The following is a 10,865-nucleotide window of genomic DNA, read 5'->3' as shown; positions in this document are numbered from 1 at the left end:
TCGGGGGGCCAGGGCCTGGCGAGAGTCAGGCATCCTGTTCTGGGGGCCAGGGCCTGGCGAGAGTCAGGCATCCTGTTCTGGGGGCCAGGGCCTGGTGAGGGTCAGGCATCCTTCTCGGGGGGATCAGGGCCTGGTGAGGGACAGGCATCCTGCTCGGGGGGATCAGGGCCTGGCGAGGGTCAGGCATCCTGCTCGGGGGGCCAGGGCCTGGCGAGGGACAGGCATCCTGCTCGGGGGGCCAGGGCCTGGCGAGGGTCAGGCATCCTGTTCCGGGGGCCAGGGCCTGGCGAGGGTCAGCAGGTGTCCAGCTGCAGGAGGCCAGAGCCTCGGTGAGAATCAGGCATCTAGTTCCAGGGGGACAGGGCCTCGTGAAGGTCGGTGTCCAGCTCTGGGGGCCAGGGCCCGTCTAAGGCTTCAAACTGGGTTGGTGGGAAGTTCTGGTACAGGGCTAGCAGCCCTGGGTGTGGTCACTCGCCAGCCTTCCCTGAGCCCCAGTGTGCCACCTTTGTGGACATGGCCGCCCTGAACCAGTGTCTGAGGACCTAAGGTGCAGGCTTTTTGGGTGGTGACAACCCGCAGGCATCAGTGGCAAGGCCGCAAGTCGTGACAGACATGGCTCTTCTCAGGACTCACCTCCTCCCCAGTGGTAGCCTGAGTGCACACAGCCCTGTTGTCTTTTACCCACAAGCATGGCCCCTTGCACTGCCTGTGTGCCCCGTCCTCTGACTACTGAGCTGTCACCCCTCTCTCCACTCCCTGGCCCAGCTTTGAGTCAGAGTCGCCGGGCCGTGCAGGGCCTGGGCGGTGCTTTGTGTCCGGCCTCTGACTGGGTCGCCGGGCTGTGCAGGGCCTGTGTGGTGCTTGTGTCCGGCCTCTGACTCGCTCGCCGGGCCGTGCAGGGCCTGTGTGGTGCTTTGTGTCGGCCTCTGACTTGGCCGTCCTCGTGGCTGGTCTCCAAGGTGGCTGTGCTGTCCCTTCCTGACGGGTCGGCACGTCTTACTATCCTACTGCTAACCAACAGGTTGGCAGTTTGAACCCCCCCAGTGGAGCTGCAGGAGGGAAGACCTGAAAGTGCTTCTGTAGCGACTTATACCCTTGGAAACCTCATGGGGCAGTTCTGCTCTTCCTGTCAGGTCGCTGTGAGTCGGACTTGACGGCTCGCAGTGTCTCTGCAGTGTTTGATGTGTTAGAAGTTTTTGGAACATCTGTTCACTCAGTCTTTAACCGCTGTGACCCACCAGTGCCACGGTGCAGGTGCTGCACGGGCACATGGCCTCTGGAAGCTTCCTGTGTGAGGAGGGGCAGAGGGAGAAACAGCGTCACAGACCCCGGGGCCAAACGTGAGAAACTTTGGCGATGTTGGAACTGTTTGCCAAAGCAGGCCTGGTGTTCAGGCACTGCTGTGTCCTCAAAGCCTCCAGCCTTCTTCCTGGTGCTTTGTGAGTGTGGGTGTCTCTGGCCTGGGAGTTCCTATTCATGTAAACACTGGCATAGTTTCCTGGGAGTCCGTGAGTTTGAACGAAGCTGTGTCTGGCCCAGGAGCCCCCATGTTTGTGCGCACAGCTGTCTCTGATCCGAGAGTCCCAGTGTTTGTGAGCTTGGGTATCTCTGGCCCAAGAACCCATTCCCATGAACGCTAGCATAGTTTCCTGGGAGCCCCTGAGTTTGAACGCAGCCGTGTCTGGCCCAGGAGCCCCTCTTCATGTGAACACTGGCATAGTTTCCTGGGAGCCCCCAAGTTTGGATGCAGCTGTTTCTGGCGTGGGAGCCTCTGTGTTTGTGAGCTCAGGTGTCTTTGCCCAGGAGCCCCTGTTCATGTAAACACCAATGCGTCTTTCCTGGGAGCCCCAAGTTGAATGTAGCCGTCTCTCACCTGGAGCCCCTGTGTTTGTGGGCACAGGTGTCTCTGGCCTGGAGCCCCCGTTTGTGAGCATAGGCGTCTCTGGTCTGAGTGGCCCTGTGTTTAAATGCAGCTGTTTCTGGCCCAGGATCCCCTGTGTGTTTGTGAGCCTAGGAGCCCCCATTCCGATCACTACTGGGTTTGAACCTCCGTGCCGCCTTGATATGCTTTTCCCCCTGAAATCTAACTCCAGGTGCGGACACTGCAAGCAGTTTGCTCCAGAGTATGAGAAAATTTCTGAGACGCTGAAGGGCGACGACCCTCCCATCCCTGTAGCCAAGATCGATGCGACCACAGCCTCCATGCTAGCCAGCAAGTTTGACGTGAACGGCTACCCCACCATCAAGATCCTCAAGAAGGGACAGGCCATCGACTACGAGGGCAGCAGGACCCAAGAGGGTGAGCGGGCACTGTGCTTGGGGGCAGCCAGGCCGCTTCCTGGGTATGGAGGGTGAGGTGGGGATTGGATGACGGAGGCCATCAGGGCTCTGCAGAGGAGCAGGACCCATAAGAGGCAGGTTGGCACACACAATAGCGGGTGGGCAAGTCGGGATCCCTGGGGCTGGCAGCAGGCTGCAAGTCCAGCAGGGTTTCTGTTACGGTCTCGATGCTCAGTCTTCCTTCCTGGCAGACCTTGGTGTTGCTCTGATAGCTTTTCAGCAGATTGGATGAGGCCCACCCGCACAGTGGAGGGTGACCTGCTTAACTCAAAGTCAGCTGATTGTAGGCACTGCCTGCAGCTACACAATACCTGCCCAGCAACACCTAGACTCACATTTGACCCAGCAGCTGGGCACCAATAACCCAGCCACATGGGCACACAAAATCCGCCCCCGGGACCAGAAGAAAAGTCCCAGGAACCTGGGAGGCTTCTGCCACCAGGGCCTTAGGGGGGTGTCTGACTGCCTCTAATTTCTTGAGGGGAAAGGAGGACCCAGAGCCGTATCAGCATCTTGAGGCTGATCTCTGCAAGGTGCAGGTCACATGGGCTACCACCACCCCAATCTTTACCAGTTCTGACAGCAATACCCCTCCCGCTGCACACACTGCTGCTCTGCTGGGTTCGACAGTTTGTTGCATCGGCCACACCAGTCTCAGACGGTCCTCTCAGTTCTAGGGGCTATTAGGGAAATCACAGGTTACAATCCAGATTTCAGAGCGCTCAGGATGCAATTCTTCAATCAGGACAGCCTCTGCTGGCCACACCCACAGGCACGCCTCTCAGCCTGGCCTCTACCCTGCTTGGGCAACCTCAGCTCCTTTGGCTCTGCTAGTAGGTGCCTCGCACTCTGCCAGCGGCGTCCTGCCTGAAGGTGCTCGGCTTCCTCTCCCCGGGGGCCTGGAGGCCTGCCGCTCAGTCTCACGGGATCTCAGTTCTGCCGCAGTTGTCTGTTGTGTCTCTGTGCAGGGATCTTGGGTCCCAGGGTGGGTTCCCGTTCTGGCTTTTCGTTCTTGACGGCAGTGAGCTCCCCCTTTCTGCTTCTGGGAGGACTTAGTTTAAGCTGGAGCAAAACTGACCAATCCCCACGAAAGCGTTTTCTACACCTTATTTTTGTAGTCCCACCCAACAAAGGTGCCACATACCTTATTTCCGTCACTAATAAGTTATCCAATCCCTTTGGTGGGCCACGAGCATCTCACTTTTCCATAAGTCCACCCAGTCATCTGGAAGGAGCCACACAGACCATGGTTGGAAGAGCCATACCAAGTAATTGCCTGCACTGCAGCTGCCCTGGGCACCTAGAGCTGGGGTGCTCCTTGAAGGGACGTTTGTGGACAGAGACCTAAATTCCACTCAGGTGGAAGGTGACATCCCATCCTAGACCCTGGAGCCCAAGGTTTAGAATTAGAACGCCAGAGGTGAGAGGCCAGGCCCTGGGGGCACTCGGAGCAGAGGCTCTGTCTTCGGGGACTGCCAGGATCCCCTGGAGGGTTGAGTCCTACGAGCAAAGGAGAAGGGAGTTTACAGATAACTGTTCTGGCGATTCTTGGGAAGTTCCCTGGAGGATGGAGTCTGTGTGTCCCTGAGTCCAGCCGCTGTGCTTCTCTGTGGTGTTCCTGGGGTTTCTGTGTACCACCGGGGCATGCTGCACACACATACCCTCACACACATGTACCCATGCACATGTGCTACACACGTGTGCCTGCGCACATGTCCTGCACACTTGTGTACCTATGTACACTACGCCCACATGCATGTGTGCTGTGCCCACATGTACTTGCACCTACGGGCTGCACCCACGCGTACATGTGCTACGCCCATGCATACCCACATCCAACCCTGTGCCCACATGTACCAGTGCACACGTGCTGAGGTGCCTAGCAGGCTCCAGGCTGCACTGCTGCCCAGATGGGGAAGACCGTGCAGACCTAAGGGTTTGGAGGTGGCCTCAGGTCTGCTCCTGGTCACTGGAAACAGGCCTCGCAGCCCTTCCTGGGTCCTTAAACTACAGGCGCTACCAGCCATGGATGTGGCCCCTGGTGACCCCTGCTGCCTTTCTGCCCCCACTTCTAAGCAGGCCTTAGCGTGTGGTTGAGCTTGTCTGTTTGTTCCAGAAATTGTTGCCAAGGTTAGAGAGGTTGCGCAGCCCACCTGGACGCCCCCACCCGAGGCGACACTGGTCTTGACCGCTGAGAACTTTGACAGTGTCGTGAACGAAGCTGACATCATCTTGGTGGAGTTCTACGCCCCTTGGTGAGGCTGCAGCCTGCCAGCCCCTGGTGAGGTGGGACTGGTGGGGGTCCTCACAGAGCCCCGAGGTGGCTGTCCCCTCCAGGCAGGGGTAACATGGAGTCACTCAGCCAGAGGGCATGGCTGCCTGGCCCCCTGGCCCGGGATGTGGGATGGTGGAAGCTGGTCTGGCTGTGATGGGAGGGCAGCAGGATGGAGCTGCGGCTTTGGGGTGCTGTGGGTGCTCCCCCGGTGCTCCTGGGGTGGTCGTGGGCTGTGTGTCCAGCAGGACGGAGCCACTGCTCTGGGTGCTACAGGTCCCCCCACTGGTGCTGTTTGTCCTCTCCTGGGTCTTGTGTCCAGCAGGATGGACCCGCTGCTCTGGGGTGCTGTGGGTGAGGTTTGTAGCCTGCCAGCCAAGGCCCATTCCCCCAGCAAGCCCAACAGACTGGCTTCCCCACAGGTGTGGACATTGCAAGAAACTCGCCCCTGAGTACGAGAAAGCAGCCAAGGAGCTCAGCCGGCGCTCACCCCCGATCCCCCTGGCCAAGGTCGATGCCACCGCGGAGACGGGCCTGGCCCAACGGTTCTCTGTCTCTGGCTACCCCACCCTGAAGATCTTCCGCCGTGGGAAGCCCTTTGACTATAATGGTCCTCGGGAAAAATACGGTAAGGGGGCTGTAGGTGCACGGTGGGGTGGGCATGGCAGGTGTGGGCCACAGAGTGCACAGTGGACATGGGCCACAGGGTGGGTGTGGCAGGTGTGAGCTGAGGGGTGGACAGTGGGATGGGTGTGGTAGACATGGACCATGAATGGGGGCGAGAGCTGTGAGGTAGGCAGCCATAGGTGGACAGTGGGGTAGCCATGGGCAGACCTTCAGTGTTCCTTCCCTAGGCATTGTGGACTACATGGTAGAGCAGGCTGGGCCTCCGTCCAAGGCACTTGTGGGACTGAAGCAGGTGCAGGAGTTCCTGAAGGATGGGGATGACGTCATTGTCATTGGGGTCTTCCAGGGGGAGAGTGACCCGGCCTACCAACAATACCAGGAGGCAGGTGAGTGGGGTGGGGCTGGGGCAGGTGGAGCTGGGGGTTGGTGCTCTGCCCAGCTGGTGTTGGGCTGGTCTCGCATCACCTTGGCGACCCTCGCCATCACGTTAGTGGCCGTGTCCAGGCCACTGTGGACTCTGCTGCCTTCCATGTGAGGATGCTGAGGGCAGCTCCAGGGGGCCCTGCAGTCATGGAGCAGGATGACCGTCTCTCCCTGCAGCTCTTTTGGTACAAGTGTTTGGGGCCCCGGGAGACTCGGACGCAGGGCAGACCATCATGCAGGGGTGCTGGTATGGGCTGCGTTGCTTCATCTCCACAACAGCCTGAGGGAGACTTGAGCCCCTTCCTCTGGAGGGGCCCCAGAGGCACATAGCTAACAGGTCACAGGTGTGACCGGGTCTGACTCTGACTCCGGGGCTGCCGCTCGCCTGCACCCAGCCCGGACACCCCAGACTCCTAGGCCGGGGACCTTTACGAGCAGGTGGCCCTTGGGAGGCCTGGCCCTGTGCTCCAGTCATAGAAGTAGCCTGGCCCAGAGGGGAGAGGTTGAGAGCAAAGTTCCCGAGGTTTCAGGGCGGGGTCATCTGTAGACGAAGTTTTCACACAGGGCAGTGGCTGAGTTGAGATGTTGAGGCGCCTCCTGTGGCACTCAGGGCACAGCTCCTTACTGTCGGGCCCCTCCCAGAAAGCTTGCCTGCCTCTGTTCTGGAGCGTCCTGGACAGCGAGCTTTCATTTCAAGTTTACGGAGGGCTGTCTTAAGGAGCGTAGGCGGCAGGAGTGCCTCAGGCCCCCCCAGCCGAGGAGGGCACGTAGCCCCTCAGGAGGGCACTGGCCTGGAAGCCCAGTCTGTGACTGCCATGCTGCTCCATCTGCCCGAGAGCCCATGGCTTCTTGGCATCAGGAACCCGCGGCTCCTTGTGCGTCAGCTCTGGGCTTTCGTGCACGTTCACCTGGTTTCCTTCAGAGACTCTGATGTGGGTCTTGGGGCTCTGACCTGCATGCTGTCCACACAGCTCAGCTGTCCACCCTGCCTGGCATCTGATTGGCCAGTATGGTCGGGCTGGTTAAGAAACATGATATGTTCTCATGGTTAGTGCGCCTTCCTTCAGCCAACAGCCTGCGAGAAGACTACAAGCTCTACCACACCTTCAGCCCTGAGATCAGCAGGTTCTTGAAGGCGGCCCCAGGGAAGTTGGTCGTGATGCAGCCCGAGAGGTACCAGTCCCAGTTGGAGCCCAGGAGCCATGTGATGGACATCGAGGTGAGTGCTGGGAGGTGCCAGGCTTGCAGGCCTAGGACTTCCCCACTGTGTTGCCATTCCTAGCGCCTTGGGGCTTACGGGGTTGTATGAGACAAGGACACCCCACTGCCACATACAGCCCAGTCCACACACCTGCGGCTTCAGGGCAGGGAGCCTGCTAGCTGCCCTCTCTGACTCTTGGCCGGCTGATCTCCATGCAGAAATCTCACACGGAGGGGGCTTGAAGGAACAGGGATTCAGTGTCTCACAGTTCTGGGGGCTGGAAGTCCAAATCAGGCACCAGCTGTAGGGGAGGGTCCTTGTTGGGGCCCCAGAAATGCCCGTCACTTCTGCTGGCTGCGTCTGTGGGTCTCTGTGTCTGTGTGTTTGTATGGTTCGGCACTTGTTATAAAACAGGAGGCATTGCTTAGGTTTGGAACCTGCCCTCTTGTGTGGCCTCATTAGTGTAACAAGGAGACCCTGTTTCCAGCTAGGAGCACACCCACAGGTGCAGGGCCAAGGTTCCAGCCCGGAACTTACAGACACGAACCACCTGCGCTGCACTGTGGGTAGAAATCTTGCAGGTCGGAGGGCAGTGGCTCGTGCTAATCTTGATGGCTGTGGGTGTTTTGGACCTGGGGCTGTGTGGGTGGGGGACCGTGGTGGGGTCCCACCCAGTCGGCAGGGTCTCACATGGCCAGTGGATTAGTACATTCAGTCTTGATCCACAGGAGAGGTGCGGGGTCTGCCTCCACCTCCAGGCCTCTGATGTGTGCTTGACTGACAAACCCAGTGTCCCCCTGACACTGGGGCCTGACTGACCCCACTGTGAGCAGGGGCTGGGGTGTGGGCACTACCTCAGGCTCCCTCTTGTTATACCAGGACTCTACAGAGGCCTCAGTCATCAGGGACCATGTGGTGCAGCATGCCCTGCCCCTGGTTGGTCACCGCAGGCCTGCCACCGAGGCCAAGCGCTACACCCGGCGGCCGCTGGTGGTGGTCTACTTCACTGTGGACTTCAGCTTTGACTACAGAGCTGGTGAGCAGGGGGCAGAGGACACCAAAGGGCAAGGGGGTGGACCTCAGCAGACATGGGCACGGAAAGGATGGGCCCTGGTGGGAGGGCCAAGAAGCCAGGGGCTGGGGCCCTGGTGGGTGGGTGAGGGGTGAGGGGTAGGCCCCGGCTGGTGGGCACAGGATGGTGGGGTGGTGGTGCAGACACCCAGGAGCACTTTGGTCCCCCAGCCACCCAGTTCTGGCGGAGCAAGGTCCTGGAGGTGGCTAGGGACTTCCCCGAGTACACGTTTGCCATCGCTGACGAGGAAGACTACACATCGGAGATGAAGGACCTGGGGCTTGGTGAGAGCGGTGAGGATGTCAACGCAGCTGTGCTGGATGAGGGTGGGCGCAGGTTCGCCATGGAGCCCACCGAGTTTGACGCTGATGCCCTGCACGAGTTTGTGATGGCCTTCAAGAAGGGTGAGTGTGCTGCTGTGTCCTTTCTGGGCTGGCAGAGGGGCCCACCCCAGCATACCGCTTCCTTGTAGGAGCCAGAGGCTAACATCTGGGAATGCCACTCTGCCCCAGAGCAGCCCTTATAGTGTAGTCTGAAAGGAAAAGCCTGATTGTGGGGTCTAGCTCAGAGCTTACTCAGATCGCCCTGCTGGCAGCCACAGCTACCAGAGAGCTGGGAGCTGCAGGGCATCAGAGGGGCAGCCACGTGGGGCCCTCACGAACCTGTGGTCCTGATGTGGCTTCAGACCCGGTGCAGCAGTTCCCATGTTCGCGAGGCCTCAGGGCACAGCCCGGGGGAGCACCCCCACAGCGCTCGCTAGGCCTCAGGGTACATCCTGGGGGAGCACCCTCCCAAGTGCTTGTTAGGTTTCGGGGTGCAGTCCAGGGGAGCACCCCCACAGTGCTCACTGGGCCTCGGGGTGCAGCCCTCTTTTTTCCTTTCTTTTTTTTTTCCCTGTTATTTTTTCTTAGTAAGAAGATTGGTGGGTATGTCTTGGAAATTTTTGGAAGGGTGGTTTTTGAAATACTCAAAGTCAAATAGGCTTTTGGAAGTAGAAGTATTCACGTACGTGGGAAATGCTCTGAGGCTTTGCGTGGTCTTTATCTGGCCCAGTGGGGCTGGTGGAACTGCCAGGCACCCCCTTCTCTGGTCTCCCCCTGCAGCCTCCTCCACAGTGTGGGGCCTCACCAGTCTGCTCTCTTGTGGGACCAGGGTCCTCACAGTCTTCCATCCCACGCAGCGTGTGGCTGGCTGCCTGGTGGGCAGGAACTGCCTCTAGGGATGGCCCTTGTCGCGCTGGCAAAGTCTGAGCGGCCCCCCTCTCAGTGTGTGGCACTGACCCACCCCTCTTGCTTTCCTGGCAGGAAAACTGAAGCCAGTTATCAAGTCACAGCCGGTGCCAAAGAACAACAAGGGGCCAGTCAAGGTTGTGGTGGGGAAGACCTTCGAGGACATAGTGCTGGACCCCAGCAAGGACGTGCTCATCGAGTTCTACGCCCCGTGGTGCGGGCACTGCAAGCAGCTGGAGCCCGTGTACACCGAGCTGGGCAAGAAGTACCGTGGCCACAAGGGTCTTGTCATCGCCAAGATGGACGCCACAGCCAACGAGGCCACCAGTGACCGCTACAAGGTGGACGGCTTCCCCACCATCTACTTCGCACCCAGAGGGGACAAGCAGAACCCCATCAAGTTTGAGGACGCCAGCAGGGACCTTGAGCACCTGAGCAAGTTCATTGACGAACACACTGTGCGGCCAGGCCCGGCCAAGGAGGAGCTCTGAGCCCGGGGCCAGGCAGACACGGGGTGGGTGCCACGCAGCACAGCACTCGGGGTTTATTTTTGTACTCTAGCACCCACCTCATGCTCTAAATACTGACTAGATGTGACGGTTAGGTAGTTTAGTCCAGATTTTTATGGAGGATGTGTCTATTTTTTATCATTATTGGGGTTTGACTTTTTTTTTTTTAACTTTCTATTTTCTTCAGTGTTTTTCTTCAAAGCAGATAAGATAAATCTCATGTGTGTGAATGGTTGTTTTTTTATTTAAAATTTGAAAAACAAAAAGTCTTTGCCAAATCATTTTGCTTTTGCTTTTTTATTTTATCATTGTCTGAGGAGATGTGACTGTCACTGTGTGTTTTATTGTCTGAGACATGACTGTCAGTGTTTCCTCCTGTCTGAGGAGACATGACTGTCACTGTGAATTTTATTGCTGTCTGAGGAGATGTGACTGTCAGTGTTTCTTCCTGAGGAGATGTGACTGTGTGTGTGTGTGTGTTTCCTCCTGTCTGAGTTTTACTAAGAAGACATGACTGTTGGTGTTTCCTCCTGTCTGAGGAGACATGGCTGTCACTGTGAATTTTATCGCTGTCTGAGGAGATGTGACTGTCAGTGTTTCTTCCTGTCTGAGGAGACATGACTGTGAGTTTTTCCTCCTGTCATGGCACTAACAGGTGTCTCCCAGAGCCCTGCAGGGATGTGTGTCCCGTCAGACCGAGGGTTATGGGGACAGCCCCCAGGTTCCACTTCAGGAAGGGGCTGCCCACCCTCACAGCCTTACCCAGACCTCCATGTTTGGGTTAGCAGTGGCACCAGGTACAGGGAAGACTGAGCAGGCTGTTGGAGTGGACTCAAAGTTGACCACGGCTACCATGGCCAGGAACATTGGCTTTGTCACTGGGTGGGTATGCTGAGCCTGGGGCTTCCATGAACACCACACAAGTTACTTCCACATGCACCTGAAATGGGGGGTGTCATCAGTGGCCGCCAGGGCATGCCTTGGGGTGTTTGTCTTGGGTGTGTGGTGAGCAGGGTGGAGTCTGCCTTGATGGGGAGGAAGGAGCCACACTGATGGGGGGCTGCTCAGTGGCAGGTGCTTGGAGCACCCCACCACCACCCTGCCCCTGATGTGACAGCAATGTGAGGATAATGATGGCAGTTGGGCAGCCAGTCTCCCTACAGGGATGATCGCTTATGGCATTGGAGGGGGC

At 58.4% G+C, this 10,865-nt stretch overlaps 1 protein-coding gene across 1 annotated transcript in view; it reads left to right on the top strand.

Moving 5' to 3' along the window:
• PDIA4 (protein disulfide isomerase family A member 4) overlaps positions 1–9,655 on the top strand; it is a 12,839-nt gene extending 3,184 nt beyond the window's left edge. Inside the window, exons 3-10 of the mRNA XM_007958522.1 lie at positions 2,094–2,299; positions 4,457–4,595; positions 5,035–5,240; positions 5,467–5,625; positions 6,730–6,881; positions 7,743–7,899; positions 8,106–8,339; positions 9,240–9,655. Coding sequence (XP_007956713.1) covers positions 2,094–2,299; positions 4,457–4,595; positions 5,035–5,240; positions 5,467–5,625; positions 6,730–6,881; positions 7,743–7,899; positions 8,106–8,339; positions 9,240–9,655 — 1,669 coding nt within the window. The remainder of the gene's footprint in view (positions 1–2,093; positions 2,300–4,456; positions 4,596–5,034; positions 5,241–5,466; positions 5,626–6,729; positions 6,882–7,742; positions 7,900–8,105; positions 8,340–9,239) is intronic.
• Positions 9,656–10,865: the final 1,210 nt, after the last annotated feature.

This window comes from Orycteropus afer, unplaced genomic scaffold (genome assembly GCF_000298275.1).
Source record: "Orycteropus afer afer isolate SDZICR_OR568_19922 unplaced genomic scaffold, OryAfe1.0 scaffold01004, whole genome shotgun sequence".
Classification (NCBI taxonomy): Eukaryota; Metazoa; Chordata; class Mammalia; order Tubulidentata; family Orycteropodidae; genus Orycteropus; species Orycteropus afer.
The sequence above is the reverse complement of the archived record's forward strand: the minus strand, read 5'-3'. Positions and strand labels throughout refer to the sequence as shown.